At 41.7% G+C, this 21307-nt stretch overlaps 1 protein-coding gene across 1 annotated transcript in view; it reads left to right on the forward strand.

Annotated features, from left to right (window-relative positions):
- Positions 1–21307, forward strand: part of SNTG1 (syntrophin gamma 1) — a 1036287-nt gene that overhangs the window by 899030 nt on the left and 115950 nt on the right. Inside the window, exon 16 of the mRNA XM_063923704.1 lies at positions 15035–15073. Coding sequence (XP_063779774.1) covers positions 15035–15073 — 39 coding nt within the window. The remainder of the gene's footprint in view (positions 1–15034; positions 15074–21307) is intronic.

Consider the following 21307-nt stretch of genomic DNA (forward strand, 5'->3'; position numbering starts at 1 on the left):
CCACATCTCCTCAGTCTGTATAACGTTCTTGAGAGGAGAGACATAGTCATATTTAAACAGAACGTTCGGCGCTTCTCCCGGTGGAACGCCCTTGGAACGCATGAGGGTTTCCGGTGACGTACTTCCGGTCATCCATTAACCGGGGTTTCCAACATCTTCTGATGGAACGCACTTGAAGCGCACAGTGGCTTCCGGTAGTACACTTCCGGTCGCGGCCACCGGCATCAAATGAAGTAAATAGAGTCTTTGCCCTGTATCCAATACTATATTGTTCAAAGTTTTTTATCGTTCAGTTCCTTGTGTACGGATCTTTGTATATAAATCTAAACAGGAGGCACTCCCTTCCATGGAACTATTTACTGGGCCTCTTATTCACATACTTCCTGGATCCCAGCTCCATTTTGCAAGTGGGCAACAATGCCCATAATGCTGATTTGACAATAAAGACAATATTAAAATCAACATATATTAGAAAAGGACTTTAAAGCTAATGTGATGTGCAAAGAAAATAATAGTTGGTGGAGGGAATATAGCTCATATTAATGGTTTAACATTAAAGACAATATACATATAGCAGAGTAAATTGAAATCAACATTTTAGTAAAGGACTTAAAAGGTTCTAAAACTAATATGGTATGGAAAGAAATTGATAGTTGGTAGAGGAAATATATGGATTGTGACAGAGAATAGTGATGGTTGAAGTGAGGATTAGAGGAACCATTTTAACTCAAAATCTGTGTTGAGTCCATGCGGGGTGAGGCTTTTAACTTTGTGAATCCATTTCATTTCACTTTTTGCCAAACGAGTGGCTTTGTCTCTATATCTCCAATTGTTCTTAACGTTCTCGATTGCTAGAAAACGGACGATATTGTTAGTGGAGCAGTTGTGGACTTCTTTGAAATGGTTGGATAAAGAATGTGTGGTTAAGCCCTTCTTGATATTACGGAGGTGTTCACTTAGTCTAGTCTTCAGGGCTCTGCTAGTTCGACCTATATATACCAGGTTACAACTACATTCTATCAGGTAAACCACATTAGTAGTGTGGCATGTCATGAATTGCTGTAGTTTATATTTATTCTCTTTGACTGTGAAATCCTCATACTTGGATCCTTCTGATTTGATTGCTCGACAGGCCTGGCACGTCCCACCTCTGAAGAAACCTTTATTTCTAATGGGATGGTGATCCTGGTATGGTAATGCGCTTCTAGTAAGTTTGTCTTTCAAATTGGGGGCTTTTCTGTAGATGAAACGTGGTAATTGTGGTAGCACTCCTTTCAACACAGGGTCTTTCAGCAGAAGATGCCAATGTCTTCGCACAATGGATTCCATTTTCCTATGTTGGCTGTTATACTGAGTGATAAAAGCGAATTGAGTTTTGTTCTCCTTTTCTTTCATTTTCTTGGTCCCTTCCAAGAGTTTAGTGCGGTCTTGTTGAAGGGCTTCATTTTTAAATTTTTCTAACTTATTTTCATCATAACCTTTGTTTATGAAGCCCTTTTTCATGATGTTTATTTGTTCTTCGCACACTGTTTTCTTGCTGCAATTTTGTCTTAGTCTTAGGAATTGACTTTTGGGGACACTCGTAAGCCAGTTGGAATGATGCTCACTGGTCATTGCAATGTAATTATTGGCGTCCGTTGGTTTTCTAAAACATTTGGTCTCCAGTTTGCAGTCTTCAATGTATAGCGATAAATCCAAGAAGCTTAATTCTGTTTGGCTGGTTGTAACACTCAGTTTAATGTTTGAATCATTGGAATTTAGTTCCTCTGAGAAAGTCTTGAGGGTTTCTTCATTCCCTTTCCAAAAAAAGATAATGTCGTCTATATAACGATACCACAGGATGAGATCTTTTCCAAAAAGTTGATTCGTCTTGATATTTTTTTCCTCCCAGTAAGACATAAATAAGTTCGCAAAACTTGGGGCGAATTTTGTCCCCATTGCGGTACCGACAAGTTGGTTATAGTATGTCCCATCAAAATGGAAGTAGTTGTTCTTAAGTATGAATCTTATTCCTTCCAGAAGAAATTCTTTTTTGTCCACAGAGTAGTCTGTTTTATCCAGGTAATATTTGACGGCTTCTAATCCCTTCTCGTGTGGTATGTTGGTGTATAGTGCTTCCACATCGGCTGTTGCCATCCACATATCCTCAGCCCATTCAAATGTGTTGATCTTTTGTAGTATGTCAGTGGTGTCCTTAAGGTGGAAAGGCGTCTTTGTTACCAGTGGTTGTAGGTGGGCATCGATGAATTCTGAAAGATTGGCTGTTAAGCTGCCCACCCCTGCCACGATTGGACTTCCTGGTGGTTTCGTTGGATTCTTATGTACCTTCGGTAACACATAGATAATTGGTATTGCTGGATCTAGAACGTTGAGGTACTCAAATTCTTTCTCGGTGATTGTTTTTTTATCCAAGTGTGCCTTTAACAGTTGACTGAGGGCATTTTTTATTCTATTAGTGGGGTCGCTTCTTAATTTTGAATATGTACCTCCATCTTCTAATTGATGGTAAATCTCTTTCATGTAATCTTCCTTATTCAGTATAGCCACTCCTCCTCCTTTATCGCATGGTTTTATCACAATACTGTCATCTTTCTGAAGTGCCTTCAATGCCAATCGTTCCTTTTTTGACAGGTTCCACTTCTTCGTTTTCACTTGATCTAGTCTTTCCATGTCCTCCAAGACAGATTTGTGGAAACTATCCATGAGACTTCCCTTCAGGTATTTCGGATAAAAGGTCGATTTTTTCTTAAATTGTTCCCTCGTGCCGTCCATCTCTTTCAGCTCCGCAGGACTTTTTGTTAAGAAGAATTTTTTAACTGTCAGTTTTCTTATAAACTTTTCCACGTCAATGTATACATCAAATGGTGAAGGTTTATTGGTAGGTGCGTATTTGAGCCCTTTTAACAGCAGTTTTTCTTCTATGTCAGTGAGGTTCCTATTGCTTAAATTAAAGATTTTTCCCTGTGTTGGTTCCATGATGTTGTTAGCCGTGGTTGTCGAAATTGGTTCCGTGTCTTTGGATTTTTTTGCAGTTTTTTTCTTCTTTTTTATTCCTCCTCGCTTCCCCCTTTTTCTTTTCTTTAGTACTTCTGATAATGGCGTCTGTCTAAAAAACGGACATGGTCATCTTGTCTTTTCGTGACGGTCCTGTCTCTGTTGTCTATATTATTTCTCCAATTTCTATTGCCTTCATCCCCATAATTCTGATATCTCCTATTCCAGTCTCTATAACGGTATGGACTTCTGGACCTATAGTGCTGATAATTTCTATTGTTGAAGCTTCTGCCCGCTGCTCTTTCCTTTCTTATTGGTGAAAAATACTGGGTTCTCCCTGTGTCTCTTCTGGGGCTTCTATGTACAAATTCATCTTCTCTCTCAGGCGAGATGTCCTCTAAATACTCTCTCTCTCTGAGATTGTTTCCTCTTGTCTTGTGATTCTTCGGCGATGATCTCCTTTGAGTCCTATTTAGGGTACTTGTTCCCCGTTTGGAATTAACTGGTCTCTTATTTTTCATATGGCAGGGGCAATCTTCTCGGTGCGTTATATTTAAATCTTGATCAGATTCAGGGGCAGTAAGATCTCGTTGTGCTTCATGTGTGCAAATCCAGTTAAAACAAAATAATAAAAAATGAAGATAAAAAATGTGCAGATCTCCCTTGTGAGCTTAAGCAGCACTAGCATGTGTGCCTAGGCTGGTATAGGATACACTGGAAGGAAAAGTGCATGGGGTCCCCTCAGGTTTTCTTTTATCAGTGCTAGGCTTGACCATCAAGGGCTAGTTGTATCATAGAAGGGGAACCTACATTGTGGGGGGTCACTGCACCATGAATCCACTAGCCCTTGGTCAGTTGGCATCAAAGCCGTTTCCCCCAGAAAAATGAGTTTGCAGTAGACATGAAATGTTGGCGAGTGTGACTTTTTAAGCCACCACACATCAACAAATGATTGCCGAGTTAGACGCTATCTTACAACCTGTTGCATTGGACTAGGTTCCACTGAAATACGTGCAAAACTCATTGTAGGTTCTATCGACTTTATTATCACTTGAACCTGCAATTTATTATATTCCTTCCTTTGTGTTTCTGGATTTATTATCAATGCACTCTCCCAATAACACAACTTTAAGGATTCTACACATACTGTAAGCTTCATAATAAAATGAATGTCTTTTTTTCCCCTGGTTTGCACTGTTATGAAATGCTTACATTAATAATACTATGGGTAGTTCAACAATGAACACCATTTGGAAAACTATACAACATGCTGTATCAAATAAGTCACCTTTCCAGTACAGTCGTTTCCAGAAAGTGGAGTACAGTAATAGCGGAAAATAATAAATTTTTTATTTATTTGTTTATTAGAAAAACATAGCGTAAACAGTTGAACTTGCTTCCAGTTTTAGGACAAGAATGAGACCCATTTATTTGGGTTGAATTTACGCAGTGGATACCAGGAGTACAAATATCCACAGATCACTTTTTGTGTGATTTTACATTGTCCGATATCATATAAACAAAAAGAGGGTAGGAAGGCATACCATTGTGTAACCTGGACAATTTATCAATGCTGTATCATCCTTTTAACTTACAAATGATGTGTCACTTACCTTTTTAACCCAAGCCTGGTATGCACAATATTTCACAGAATGTGGCATAATAAAAGAATATAAAATATCTCATTACTTTCCTAAACTTGACAAACAGTCGAAAAAGAGGAAAAGTCATACCTTTCTGAATAACTGTGGGTCTTATGACCAGAATGCTTACCCAGTTATACTGTATGACTAAGAGGGTGCCGGGTGCACAAATATACACATCCAAGTTTTTTTAATTTATTTTTTTCGTACATGTTATGAGTACATTCTAAGAGCCCTAAAGGAAAAGCCAGGGAAATGGCCGTGAGGAATAGATTTGCGGAACTAGACAACCTACAGTACAGCATACAATGAGGGGCACAAAAGTGGGGAAGGCATACCATTTAGAAAACTAAACAACTTACTAAATCAAATAAAGGGTTATTACATTTGTAACAAAAGATTTTCAGAAGGTTATACAGTAGAAATAAAGTAAAAAAAATTCTTACATTTACTAAATGTGAGCAAATATTGGAAAAAAAATCAAATGCAATACCTTTTACGAATAGATACATGTGTTTAAAGCAGCATGTTATCCCATATACAGTACATGGGCTCACATAACACTGGGGGTGCTATGAGTTGAGAGATTCAACTACACTAAAATGTTTTCAATTTGTTATATACAGCATACAGTACATACATTTAAATACTCCAGAGAGCATATTGTTTTATAAGCTGGGCTATTGAATGTATCACACCAGCACCACAAATGTTCACCAAGCAAGAAATAAAAAGTGACACAGTAGTTTGTAATTGGGAAGCCCAAACATGGGTACCTATTTTTATTTTATATGGCAGTGGGAGGTTTTGTCGTTCCCCATCAATTTCGGAAAAAAGTTCAACTATTTTCATTAAAAGAAAAATAAATTGGGGTAGCGTTATGTTTTATATCTTTCAAATGAGGGTGTTTCCATTAACTTGGACCCAGTGAAGTCAGAGATCTAAGTTCTTGAAAATACTGTATCCTCCTCTTTTCCTGTCTACATAAATATTTCACTTCATGATACAGCTCATTGGAGCAGGGCCCTCTTCCCTCCTGTTCTCACAACCCTCTACTCTCACACTTCAATTACAGCTCTCTACAGAGTAGAAATTAGGATTTTCATCACCCGCCAGTAATTTGGCACCCCCCCCCCCACACACACACACACACACACACACACACACACACACACACACACACACACAAAAGCAACCCCCATCAGACTAAAATAATCAGATTATCAAAAATTTTTAAAAAAGGTTACTATTAGACAATATTCCTCTATGTGCCTCAAATGCCCTATGTGTCACATGCCCCACCAGCAGCGTGTTCCACTACATGCCCCCCTGTGTGTCCCCATACATTACACTATATCCCTGCACTCTATTCCACTGCACTACTATACATCACTATACTACATCCTCTACACGCTGAACTACATCACTACAATACATGTCCCTATACCCTGCACTACATACCCAGACTTGGACTGGCCACAGAGGTACAGGGAAAACCACCAGTGGGCCCCACTATCTGCCCCCCCCTCCCCTCTAAGGATCAGGTTCTAGACTGTGCACTTGTATAATACATTATACTTATGTTACCTTATACTGAACTATGGTGTATTTTCTACAGTGCATTGCTGTTATTAATCTGGTACATTATCATGCATGTAGTAGCTCAATTGACTGTATATATTTATGAAGGCGCCCAGACATTGCACTCTCTGCCACCACATTGGTTAGTCAAACCAATGTGGTGGCAGGCCACACCCCCTGTGCAGACTGGACACACCCATAAACATGGGCCCCTACCACTGCATTCCTCGGGTGGGCCATACATGTCCCAGTCCGACATTGAACATACCCTATATGCTGCACTACATCACTACACTACATCCCCTTATATGCTACACCACATCAGTGCACTACATGCCCCTATATACTGCAATACATTACTACACTACATACCCTGGCCTATATGATACTACGTCACTATACTACATCCCCCTATAAGCTGCACCAAATCCCTCCCATCTGGGAGACAAAGCGGAGGTTGATACTGCTAACTGGGAGCACAGTGCCGATAATAAAGTCTGTCTTTAAACTCACCACAAAGCTGCTGTAGTTATACTTGGTGAGAGTTGGAGGTTGTCTTAGGGAGTCATTCATATCTGATCGCAGGGCTGTGTTTTTTGCTGCCCTGCGATCAGATAGTCACCGCCTACAGGGGGAGGGATAAATCACTGTGCAAGTGTGCAATTGCTTGTGTTGCAGAGCTGCACAAAAATCAGTTTGTGCAGTCTGTGCACAGCCCAGGACTTACTTATCTTGTGCAATAGAATCCTGCTGATCGGGGCCGGAGCTGACGTCAGACACCCTCCCTGAAAACGCTTGAGCCTGCCTGCGTTTTTCCGGACAATCACTGAAAACGGTCAGTTGGCAACCACAAATGGTCTCTTCCTGTCAATCTCCTTGCGAACGCCCATGCGAATGGATTATTCACACCATCCCATCGCTGACCGGCGAAACCTGTTGTACCCGTCAGATGCGCCTGCGCATTGCAGTGCATACGCAGTTCAGATCTGATCGCCCGCTGTGTGAAAATGCACAGCAACGATCAAATCTGTATTAGGCCCTTAGGGGGTAATTCAGATCTGATCGCAGGGCTGTGTTTTTTGCTGCCTTGCGATCATGTAGTCACCGCCTACAGGAGGAGGGTTAGATCGCTGTGCAAGTGTGCAATCGCTTATGTTGCAGAGCTGCACAAAAATCGGTTTGTGCGGTCTCTTCGCAGCCCAGGATTTACTTATCCTTTGTGATAGAATCCTTCTGATTGGAGCCGGAGCTGACGTGAGACCATCCCGTCGCTGACCGGAGAAGCCTGTTGTACCCATCCGATGCGCCTGCGCATTGTGGTGCATATGCATGCGCAGATCAGATGTGAATTAGGCCCTTAGTTTCCACTATCAAGTGGATAGCTAGCAAACTGTGCCTTTGATTTCTGTAACATGGTTGACTGCACCTGTTAACAAGCAAAAGCCTGGGGCAGCGTGTCCTCTCAATAGTGTGTAGTTTGCAGCTTGTTATTGGTTGGTGCTGTGTCAGCAGTCGGTATCATAGCCTGCTGAAAAACACAGCACCAACATCTCGCTTCTATAGATTGCACAGTGCAATGAACGCTAGTTACAGCACTGCATGGCTAAAGAAGAAAGTTTAAGACAGTAGCCAGCATGGGAGAGATCCCAGGTACTGGAGCTCACCCGCACAGCTTCACAGCCAGCTGCGGGCAGGCAGGTGGGTCAGATATACTGCCCATGGAACCATCTGCTGTCTCACTGGAGCAGCACAGCACTGTCGGTAAATGCTGGCATGCCCCCTTAGCGCCCACCCTGCTCTCTCCTCTGTAGCGAATGTCTATACCCGCATCTCCTCTCGCTCATTACTGTTTATCTCTTCCATTGGCTACCTACCCCCAGTAGTATGATGACTACTCCTTTGCTTCCTTACATCTCAGCTGTAGTGTGTACTGAGAATTTTGTTGCTAATTGTTACTCTGTTTTAGTTTTTTTGTTACTGTAATGTTAAGCTGTGTGTCCCCAGTACTTTTATAATGTGTGCCACCCTGTACTGTTCTAATGTGTGCCCCATGTACAACACTGCAAAACACTTGTGGCACCCTATAAATAAAATTAAATAATAATGATATTAAAAAAAAATCACTGAGCACTAAATAAACAGGGACTTCTCCCTTTCAAGCAAGTGTAACTCAGCTTTCTATTTTCAAGGGATATGTGCGAGTGTTCAGAGTAATGTGTCCCGCAGCTGCTGTTCCTCACATCCCTAAGTGCTCATAGTGTAATATTAGAGATGTGAGGCGGGCACTTTTCGTGTTTTGGTTTTGGATCTGGATGATTTTTTTTTTAAAACATAAAAACAGCTAAAATCACAGAATTTGGGGGTAATTTTGATCCTTAGGGGTAATATTAACCTCAATAACATTCATTTCCACTCATTTCCAGTCTATCCTGAACACCTCACAATATTGTTTTTGGGCCACAAGGTTGCACCGAGGTGGCTGTATGACTATGCTAAGCGACACAAGTGGGTGGCACACACACCTGGCCCATCTAGGAGTGGCACTGCAGTGGCAGACAGGATGGCAGATTTAAATAAAACTAGTCCCCAAACAGCACATCATTCAAAGAAATAAAAGAGGTGCAATGAGGTAGCTGTATGACTAAACTAAGCGACACAAGTGTGTGGCACAAACACCTGGCCCATCTAGGAGTGGCACTGCAGTGGCAGACAGGATGGCACATAAAAAAAACTAGTCCCCATACAGCACATCATGCAAAGAAGTAAAAGAGGTGCAATGAGGTAGCTGTATGACTAAGCTAAGCGACACAAGTGTAAGGAACAAACACCTGGCACATCTAGGGTTGGAACTGCAGTCCCACTGCAGTAATGGCTGATACCAGACGCACGTCTAACAACAACATAGCTGTCAAGGCCTCAGTTATCCGCTTTGCAACAGGATGACTGCTGCCATATTTCATCTTCCTCGCAAAGGACTGTCGGACAGTCAGTTGAAGTAGTACAAGTGGTCTTCCGACTTCCCTTCTAGGATGATGATCTACTCCCAGTAGCAACAACAGCAGCAGCAGCAGCAGCAGCAGGAGGAAGTGGTTCTTGATCTTTCCCTATTTTATCCTCCAAATTTCTGTTCTCCATTATTTTTCTGGAGTTATATAACAAAATGCAGCAAAGGAAAACTTACCTCTATACCACACAGGGCAAACCCTGTAAAAATTATTTGGATTAAATATTAATAACCCCTTTGGTGTAAATAATATACAGCACAGGACAGCACCACTGAACTTATATGGCAGCAACACTAGAGTGGACTTATACGGCAGAACCACTGGACTGGTTTTATACACCAGTACCACTGGATTTATACGTCAGTACCACTGGACATATACGGCAGTATCACTGAATTATATTGCAGTATCACTGGAGTGGATTTATATGGCAGTACCACTGGATTTACACGGCAGTACCACTGGACATATACAGCAGTATCACTAGAACTACATGGCTGTACCACTGGACATATACGGCAGTATCACTGGACTGGATTTATACGCCAGTACCGCTGGATTTATACGGCAGTACCACTGGACATTTATGGCAGTATCACTGGAATTATATGGCAGTATCACTTGATTGGATTTATTTGGCAGTACCACTGGATTTATTTGGCAGTAACACTGGACATAAATGGCAGTAACACTGGATTAATATGGCAGTACCACTGGATTTATATGGCAGTACCACTGGACATATATGGCAGTATCACTGGATTTATACGGCAGTATCACTGAAATTATATGGTAGTATCACTGGACTGGATTTATACGCCAGTATCACTGGATTTATACGGCAGTACCACTAGACATATACGGCAGTATCACTGGACTTTTACGGCAGTACCACTGGACATATACGGCAGTATCACTGGATTTATATGGCAGTATCACTGGACTGTATTTATACGGCAGTACCACTGGATTTTTACAACAGTACCACTGGACATATACGGCAGTATCACTGGAATTATATGGCAGTACCACTGGACATATACAGTAGCACAGGGATGCCACCACTGGACTGATGCAGGACAACACAGCACCACTGCAATGAACTGGACTTATAAAGCAGCACTGGACATATGGCAGCAGAGGACACCACAACTGTGACTGGACTGATGCAGCACAAGACACTACCACTGTACTGATGCAGGACAACACAGCACCACTGCACTGGATTAATACAGCTACAGAAGGGTCCTCCGTTATCTTGGCTGATTAAGGCATTAGTCGCGATCAGGCATATGCAGCGTGCCTGGGTGCAATGAGGCACGCCTAGTCGAAGGGAGGCGCACAGAGCGTTTGGCGTTACCTTTAAGTGTAATACCTAAGATTATCCACCAGATGTCTGTTTTTAAAATCACCAATGTGCAAGCGTGTGGTCTCCATTAAAATACAATACTGAACTACAGCGTAAGAACTACTTTACTGGTGCGTCCCATTATGCTACATTATGCTACAGTATGTCATACAGTCTATAACAGTATATACAGTACAGATGCAAATAGTACAGCATATACAGATGCAAACGAACAAGTTACAGATACAGTATGGTCTATTGATGTTAGGGATATGTGAGCTTCCAAATCCCGTAGTATTAAGTATAATGGGGAGAGATAAAAGCTAATCCCTAAGTTCCTGGATGCCAAATCACTGTGTGTATAGTTTATACAGACGCAAATGAACATGTTAAAACACTTGTGCACAACTAATGTGTGAAAGGAATAATGTAGCTCATTGACTTTACAGTATGTACAGTGCACAAAATGAGCGTCCGAGTCCCCTAACGGCATAAACGAACACCAATGGGAAGGAATCGCTCTTTGCAGTACTGTTACACATGAACTTGAGAATCTTTCATGGAGTGTTGTGGGCTAGCGATGAAGGCTCCCATCTGCCACACTGAGAGTCCTGGGTTCGATTCCCAAAGTGCCAATCTTTTTTTTTTTTCCATGACATTCACTTTATTATTATTATTTTTTGCAATCTATTGTAAAACATTCAAAGGAAGGGTGCACACAGGTTTCACGCAAATCGGGGTAAATCTGGAGGAGCGACTCATTCGCTATCTAAAATACAGAGTGGTAATGAGCACCTATAGACATACCAGTAAATATAAATTAGTGTATTCTGACGCAACTTACTGTTCGAGCAACACAGTACTGTAGATCGTCGGCGTTAGAGAATTTGTGTTGTGAGAATCTGTGTTGTACGTTATAAGGTATTTGTGCTAATTAGTACACTAATAGAACATATTGTACAAAGATACTAAGGACGGAGATTTGGCATCCAGGAACTTAGGGAGGAGCTTTTATCTCTCTCCAATGTAATCTTTCTAAGTATAGCAGAGAGAGATAAAAGCTCCTCCTAAGTTCCTGGATGACAAATCACCATCCTTAATATCTCTGTACAGTATGCTCTATTAGTGTACTAATTAGCATGAACAGCTTGTAACATACAGTGGCAAGTTTAATCTTTCTATGTATAATGGAGAGAGATAAAACTCCTCCCTAAGTTCCTGGGTGCCAAATCATCGTCCTTAGTATCTCTGTACAGTATTTTCTATTAGAGTCAATGAGCTACATTATTCCTTTCACACATTAGTTGCGTCTGCATACACAAGTGTTCACACATTAGTTGCGTCTGCATACACAAGTGTTTTAACACATTCGTTTGCGTCTCAATAAACTTTTTTTTTTACTCTGTCCGTCTGACCATTGGTCACCATCTGTGTGTACACTCTGCAGTACAGGACTGTATATTAACATTACAGTCGTCACTGACCATTTGCCAGAGCTTGTACTGTAGATCAATCCGCCGCTATTCAAACTAAAGTACTGGATTAGTGAAGCATTAGCCACCCAGTGGTGGAGATGTGTATTGCATGCTGAGTATCTAGTCGCGCCTCAACGTGCCTGTCCGTGATTAAACTCAGCAACCTAAGCTATTGCCTAGGCATGCATAAACCCCCATCTAGGCGCAAAAACAGTCAAGATAACGGAGACCCACCTGTACACTTGACATATGGCAGCAGAGGACATCACTACTGTGACTGGACTGATGCAGCATAAGACACTTCACTGGACTGAGCAGCACAAGACAGCACTGGAATCGCCACCTCACTTTCCCTCCCGCACAGACACTGAGGACATAGACACGTCCTCTCGCTACACTCTCCAATTCCAGAGTGAAAAAAATTTGGAATCCAAAACCTGTGAGAATCTGACAGTGGGATGATGATGTTTTGCCTCGTTCTAGTTTCCGAGTCAGCCGGGCAAACCCGAGCCGGGCTTGGACCTGGGCTCGGGTAGTGAAATCCGGTAGGGTTCGGTTCCCTGGGAACCCCTTCATCTCTATGTCATTTTGAAAACTTTATATAGAACTTTATACAAAACAGTTGTCTACCAATTCAATGGTAACCAAATATTTATTTAAAAAAAAGGCACTAGAATACTGATGGCTCTTAAATCTATTTTACCTATCTATTGCTAATATAAGAATATAGTATATACTGCATATTCAAGGATCAAGTAAGTTGAGATTACTTGTGGTTAGATATCTCCTTAAAGCAGCACAATGGAGTTGAACACAGGTGTAAAATTCTCGTTATAAACTACTTTGCTAAGGACAAAACAAATACAACTCAATTATGCATTACCCTTCTGTACAGGCTGTATGGTGCCATCACAATACGGTATACCATCAAGTGGCTAGAATGAAGACCTAATGGCAAAAACGCTGATAATCTAGTGTCCTTAATGTTTTCCCATCTTGGAAACAGATATGCCCCCCCCTCCCCCAACCCTTATCTGTTGCCTAGAACTACTTTCATGTAGAAATGTACACTATATCACATCCAGGAAGTAAGTACAGGGGTTGGGGTTAGGGTTAGGTGCTAGGGGGAGGGTTAGGGTGTGTGTGTGTGTGTGTGTGTGTGTGTGTGTGTGTGTGTGTGTGGGGGGGGGGGGGTAAGGTTATTAGGGTTAGGCTGCGGGGGGTCAGTTAGGGTTAAGCTGTGGGTTATGGATGTAGGAATTCTGAAGCAAAGGAAATGGTGCCCTTTTTGTCTCTTACACTAACTCTTGCAAGCGACAGTATGTAACCATGGTGGTCAAACTGGTCATCAAGGGTCCTCACAGCTCATGATATTATGTTTTCCATACCACCTGTTGATCTTCAGAATGTTGTTAGTTAGGATTGACTAGACCACGTGTAAATCTTTATGACATCAGTAAATGCAACTGTGCATAAGATAGCAGGTCTGAAAACTGTAACCTACCAGGGGACTTTGAGGACCAAATGATGAGATGTGTGCACTTTATTATAATAAATGTTATTTATCTACTAATATATATGTTTATTGCTGAAGCATATTCCATTGTTAAACATGTATTGTAGTTTCTGTGCATTATTTTAAGATAATTTTCTGCATTTTATCTTCACAGGTAAAAAAACAACTGCCTAATTTTATCCTTAGTAATACGTGTTTATGTTTATATTTTAGTCTTATAATGATGTATTTCTTTTTACAGAGCTAACATTTACTACATTTGTAAATGCTGCAGAATATATTGATATATGACAGCAATACTGTACATCATACTGTCTTCCATTACTGGTACACATAGGGGTATATTTACCTAATTGCGGATTAATAGCCATTGCGATTTTGCCCATAGCAACCAATCAGGTTCTAACTATTATATTCCAAAAGGTGCTAGATAAATGATAGAAACTGAGTGGTTGCTATCGGGAACATCTCCACTTCTATAAACCTGCACTTTAGTAAATGTACCCCCGACTGCCCTATTCCTTTTAATGGCCTACTGAACTTAAAATAGATTACACGATACCTTAGGAGAAAATAACTACTTACAAATAAATATGCTGTTATATCAAAGTTTACATATTTGACTTCTGTTGACATTTGTTGTACAGTTATTAGTATTGTTGACTACAGTTATTATAAGTGTTTTTAAAATGAATAAATAAATGAATAACTTTACTGCTTCAGTCTGTTTTTTATAGGATTACTTCATGATCACAACACATGAAAAGGTGTAGATCATTAGGTCAACTACAATTAGGTCGACATTCAATATGTTGTTAGGGTCAAAAGGTCGACAGAGTCAGTACAGTAGGTCGACATTTAAAAAGTAGACAAGTGAAAAGGTTGACAGGTCCAAAAGGTCAACATGGAAATGGTCTACAGAAAAAGTTGACACTGTAATTTTCTGTGTTAACGCACGTGACCCCAATTACTATACCGCTTTGGGCTACGCTTGGCACAGGTTACTGCAGTATTCACAATTGTAGTCCACCTGGATGGTAAATCATGAAAAAGTTTCAAAAAATACCCAAAATTACGTTGACCATGTGTCGTGCATTGTCATGTCAACCATTTGAACCTTTTGACCTTTTGTACCTGTCGACCTGTCGACCTTAAGTACTGTCAACCTTTTACATGTCGACATTTTCTACCTGTTGACCTAATGCATTTCGACCTATAGGGTTGACCTATTGTCTGTCGACCTACTGACTGTCGATCTATCATCTGGAATCCACATAAAAACCTTCATTTTCTTTATGCTCCTGAAACTTTGGAAAATATGTTATTAGTATCTCTAAGTCTGTTAAATTAGTACACTTGTACAGTATATTAGGTTTATTAGAATTATTGGACTTGAAAGAGACCTGGTTTTTATGTTATAGATTTTTTTAATTGTATATCGCAGCCCTCACTTGTGTATTTTTTTTTCACAGATAAAAAAAATTAACAGAAACTTTCCAGTGAATCAGCAGGTACAGTATGTCATATAACATATGTATGCTATTCACAAAGGTTTGCAAATGAAAATGTCAAATAATCCAAGATCTGTGTTCTATATAACTGATCACACAGCAGCCAGCTCCGGAGTATCCAGATATGTGTGATGCCGCAGCCACTGACACTCTTTGTGCCTGCCATTTCTTAAGAAAATATTCTGGGGTTGATGCAGACCTTATCGCTGCTGTGCGTTTTCGCACAGTGGGTGATCACCAATAGACTGCGCATGTGTATGCACGGCAATGCGCATGATCATTGTCCAACTACAACGGGCATCACCGACAAGTGACAGGATGGTGTGAAAATTTAATTTGCATGGGCATTCTCAAGGTGATTGACAGGATGAGGCTGTTTGTGGATGGTAAATGACACTTTACAGGGAGTGTCTGGAAAAACGCAGGCATTCCCAAGCGTTTTCAGGGAGGGTGTCTGACGTCCGCTCCGGCCCCGATCAGCCTGTTCTCATCGCACTGTAGGAGTAAGTCCTGGGCTGTGCACAGACTGCACACACTGGATTTTTGCAGCTCAGCTATACATGCGATCGCACACTTGCACGATGAACTTAAACTCCCCCTTTGGCGGCGTTCAGGTCTGAATCATCCCCACTATAAGGTGGCTGTGTAAAATATATGTACTAGAATTACGCTCTGAAAAGTTCTGCGTAAAAATGGGTGGACACTTTAAAAGGGGAATACTTCACAGCAGCATGTGCACCATGGTTGTGCCAGTCATCCCATACTCACATTTTTTTTTTAGATATTTGTTATAATAGCAAAAACAGCACATTCACTATTTGTTTTGATGTAGATTAAAAAAAAAAAAAACATATTACAGTTGTGTAACAAGCGATCTTCCAACCGGACAAGACGCTGACACAGTTGTATGGGAAAAGCAGTCTGTTTACTTCTATAGCACAGCAAACAGGTCTTTATCACGGCAAGTATATAGGGTACCTTAACAGGGTACTGGTCCACAAACAGTATGTACACAAATGTCAGGCTCTGTGTCTCTAACCCACTGGCCACTTGTTGGCATCAGGAGCCCTGTGGCCCTTGCCCTAACGAACAGGTGTGCCTGATTGCTGGGATTGTCTGCTCCAAAACCTGAACCGGACTTAAATGGATGGGAGCCCGCCCACTCTCTCTCTCTCCCATCCAAGCCCCAGTGACCCACAATCGGCCGTGCTAAGGCCGAATGACAACCTGCTGTGTCCCAACACCTCCCTGGGGCTACCTCTTGTTCCAGTCCTAAACCCAGGTCGTTTTGGCCTGGGGCACCCAAACTGTTGTGCCCTGTCCTGCAAACACTCGGGTTGGCATCCGGACTGGACTGCCACAGTTTATATAATGGGCATAATTCAGTAAGGATTGCAAATTCTGCTAATTAGCAGAATTTACAATCGTTTTCCTAGCATGCTGGGGGCCACCCATCACAGGGCAAGGCTGCCCAGCATGCCCCCCTGAAGCAGAAATTGCGATCACCGCTCAGTTTCTGCTTCATCGTCTAAATTGTATAAATCATATAAATTAGTGAAGCCTCCTGCCACCACAGCTTAGCTGCACCCGCAGGAGGCCCACCACGTTCTTCTCATGTGAAGTCACGCAGCCATCATGATCACATCCTCGACACCCCTTTGTTTGTCCGCCTCCGCCCCCTATTCGCACCGCACCACCCCCACAGCGCTCCATCTTTGTCCTGGAAATGGAGCATTGCCGCCACCCCGCCCCACCCCGCGACTGCCTCTGCCTGATTGACAAGCAGAGGCGATCACATTTTATGTGGCCCCCCACGAAAAATGTGGGCGCATGCACAGGACAAGCACTGCGCATGCGCCTGTGGGGTGATCGTGATAATTCCGTTAAGATTGCGATTTGCGATCCAACCTGAATTAGTCCCACTATACCTTATCACATATGAAAAAAGTAGAAAATAATGGTGGTCATTCCAAGTTGATCGCAGCAGGAAATTTTTTAGCAGTTGGGCAAAACCATGTGCACTGCAGGGGGGGCAGATATAACATGTGCAGAGAGAGTTAGATTTGGGTGGGTTATTTTGTTTCTGTGCAGGGTAAATACTGGCTGCTTTATTTTTACACTGCAAATTAGATTGCAGATTGAACTCACCACACCCAAATCTAACTCTCTCGGCAAATGTTAAATCTGCCTCCCCTGCAGTGCACATGGTTTTGCCCAATTGCTAACAGAATTCCTGCTGCGATCAACTTGGAATTACCCCCAATGTTAACATATACCAACAAAATACATGCACCGTCAATGAAGAAAGCAATCGCTACCAACAGCTTCAGAGGAGAATATGCAACCAGCAGCAGTTTACTGTATGTGCAGAGCAAATACTGGCTGCTTTATTTTTACACTGTAATTTAGATTTCAGTTTGAACACACCCCACCCAAATCTAACTCTCTCTGCACGTTATATCTGCCCCCCTGCATTGCACATAGTTTTGCCCAGCTGCTAACAAATTTGCTGCTGTGATCAACTCTGAATTACCTCCTTAGTGTGGAGACACGCAGTGCCAGTGAATACCTCATGTGCTAAAATGGCACAAATTAGCAGAATTTGCTATCCTTATTGAATTAGGCCCTGTGTGTAGTGCTGTCTGATAAACTGTGACAGGAGACATTTGCTGTATATAATGTTAGAGTGCATTACCTAGCTCCTGTCAGAATTCGGTGCTTTGAGGTCTTCACTCAGCTGGTGACACCTACGAGCGGCCTCTACCCCTATAGCGATGACTGGTGCAGACACTGTCCTGTAAATGTGTGCTCTTGCTTCACCTAAGTTGGCAAAGATAAGGGGTATTTGGCAAAATGAGTAATTTGCCATAGACAATGGGGGTCATTCCGAGTTGATCGCTAGCTGCCGTTGTTCGCAGCGCAGGGTTCAGGCTAAAAATCTACATTTCTGCGGATGTGTATGCACCGCAATGCGCACGTGCGACGTACAGGTACAAAGACCTTTGTAGTTTTGCACAGGTTTTATCGAAGCTTTAAGTCGCATGGCACAATGCAAGAAGATTGACAGGAAGGGGGCGTTTCTGGGTGTCAACTGACTGTTTTCAGGGAGTGTTTGGAAAAACGCAGGCATGCCAGGAAAAACGCAGGCGTGTCTGGGCGGATGCTGGGCAGGTGTGTGATGTCAAAAGCCAACCCTCCAACGTTAGAATCAACGCATATGAAGAGTAAGTCCAGGGCTGGTCTTGTTTTGCACAAAATGTTTTTGTAGGCGCTCTGCTGCACAGGCGTTCGCACTTCTGCAAAACCAAAATACACTCCCAGGTGGGCGGCGACAATGCATTTGCACGGCTGCTAAAAACTGCTAGCGAGCGATCAACTCGGAATGACCCCCAATATCCACATCACCTAGGTTGGTGAAGCTAAAGGGAGGGATGTGTGAAAAACAGTGTAATTTGTTCAAGTGTCTTATAAAAGAGACTAATGCTTTCTGTAGGAGGGCTAATTCCTCACATATCCCTGCACATACAGCTGAGCACAGCCACACAGGTGGATCACATGGGTGTAACAGATAAGCTAGTGAGGGTTTAGGAGGAGGTATAAGTAACTGCTCTTGTGTTGGGGGCATGGTGACCGACGCCAATTAGTTAGCTGGTGACCAGAGAGGAAACCACTGTGTCTAGTCAGTGACAGGGTTACGAGGGAAAGCTATTTGATGGTGTATTGCTGGAACAATATCTAATGCTATCTGTGCTATCCTAACAATCCTGAGTAAACAGCATGCTGAGTAAGATGTGTGTGAGCAGTCATCTATTACTGGATTTGCCACACACATAATAAATTCTAAATGAAAAGTCAACCACTACTTGAAATGTAACTTGAATTATTATTTTTCTTTTAAAGTCCACGCTAAAAGATGATTAATAACAGACATTGTGGTTTATTTCCGTCAGTGCTCAAATTATTTTGCACAGTAATTATAGTTGGACCGAGGGTCCACTGTCAAATCGTTTAGCATCAAGACACCCATTATTTTTACAAGTCAATATAGAGTACACTGTGCACTTTTCTGCGATGAATTTTCTCTATCTTCCTCTGCAATTATGTCTTTTTTTCAGGAAAAAGCATTATGTTTTAAAGCTATTGTTGATTTTCCCTTTAGCTGTGGCAAAGTAAAGAACAGGTTGCTAAGCAATAAAATATGGGAAGTTTTACCTTGGGTTAAGTACAGAAACAAATGAAATGAACTTTGTGTATGGATTAACTAGAGTAAAATGTTACAGCTGTTTGTGCAAAGTTCTTTATTTAAAAAATAAAATAATAGAAACCTGTTATTAGTTACTACATTTTTTTCAATGTAAAACGGCTGCTGTCAATCGCATAAAACATGGCTCTAAAATGTTCAAAATGACAGTGTACTCTATGTACTGTATTGTTCAAATCGTATACAGAGTTCTAAGCCTTTGAATGTGAGCTAATATCACATAAAAATTCATAAGCAGCAAAAGATGTATCATAATGTGGTCAATTTTTGCCAAAAAGAACAATAGTAGAATGATTATATGACCATGTCTTTCTACAAATATTTCACCTGCAGTATAAAGGTCTATTTATTAAAGTATATTTGCAGCAGGGCCATCTTAACAGCAGTGTAGGCCCCTGGGCAAAGCAATGCAGTTGGGCCCCTACCCATCCTGGAGTGGAAGGGGTGGGAGGTGCTATCAGGGGCAACTTTGATGTCTCGCAGGCGGTAGGGGGTGTTCTATCTTTCGCTCAGCATGTTGGATCTGGAGCAGTACTTTCTGCTAATTTATTCTTTTAGTGCAAAGATGATGGGTGATGGGGCGGGAGGGAGAATACTAAACTGTAGAAGGACAAAGAAAGCAAAAAATAGTAAACCACTGCGCTCAATGGCTGCAGTTGCGTAGTACCAAGGTGTCACTCAACACCATACAAATGGACCTAAAGAAAAAATGGGGACTACATCAACTGCGCACAATAACCAATGATCTCTATAATGTCTCTAAACATTAAGAAGTGGGTCAGTTCAAAGATTGTTGGGTCTTCTTAAGACTTCCTTCTCTTATTCAAATGGGTTGGAGTCCTCTTAGCAGACTTGTTCCAATGTCCCTCAAAAGGAAGAAGACAGGAGAGCGATATCGTGTAGTACGTCCCAGATTCAAAAAGGGGAAGTTGTTCTAGGATTTCATAGTTTAACGAATAAATTTCGTACCGTACTCACGTCTAGAGGGAAGTTTTTTCCACATATAAAGGTTTCTTTATAGGTCCAGACTACTCCTGGCCGAGCAGATGGATGATCCAGACTTCTTTCGGTTTCTCCCCAAGCGATGACCCAAGGCGGAAAATAAGGGAGAAAGTAGTCGAATTAATAGACCACAATTGTAGTCTATTATCTCATTTGAAATTTATAGACGGAGGAGTTAGCCAGCTTACCGTACTTACACTAAACATGTGTATAAAGGCACATAAAGGTATCTTTAACTGTGATTAATTGCCTGACCATTCACTCAGTGTTGAGAATATCAATGGGTAAGCGTACCCCACTTACGGTCTTCCACTTGTTGTCTCTCACGTAGCGGTTTCTTTCTCCACTTCCTTCTCAGAAGGTGGAATTCCACCCTTGGATGCGCCCAATCTCGGTATAATAAAATATATATCAGGGATGGAGGTGTAGTTAAAAAAACTTTATTATACAAAAAAGGTTTCTTAAAATGAACACAACAGTAGTGTCAATCCTAATAGACCGCCCAGAAGATGTTAAACACAATCAAAAAGGATGAGATAGATCCGGATTATCTCACCTAAATAACGGTGATCTGGAAGGTCCTTGAATGGTGTATAGCCCTCACACCAACGCGTTTCGACCAAAGGTCTTTGTCAAGGTGTGTAAGGAGGGCTACTGAGTACCTATTTATACTCTAAAACCGGATATCCTCTTATTGTGGGAGGAGTTACTGAGTTTTCCATCTCTAACAAAAAATACACACAGCCTATACAAATTGCAGTGTATAATACATACAAATGGCTTATATGGCTTAGGCTCTTTGAAACATCTTTTTTATGGTGATACATAGCTAAAAATAGCGCTATGCGTTCCACCTGCCGATGGTGGAACGCACAGCTTCCGCCGGAAGTGCGTTATCTTCCGGGAGGGGGCGCGCGACGTGCGTTCCACCCTGTCCTTTTGGAACGCACTGTCGCTGTTGTAAGCGTCAC

The sequence above is a fragment of the Pseudophryne corroboree genome, chromosome 5 (genome assembly GCF_028390025.1).
Source record: "Pseudophryne corroboree isolate aPseCor3 chromosome 5, aPseCor3.hap2, whole genome shotgun sequence".
Classification (NCBI taxonomy): domain Eukaryota; kingdom Metazoa; phylum Chordata; class Amphibia; order Anura; family Myobatrachidae; genus Pseudophryne; species Pseudophryne corroboree.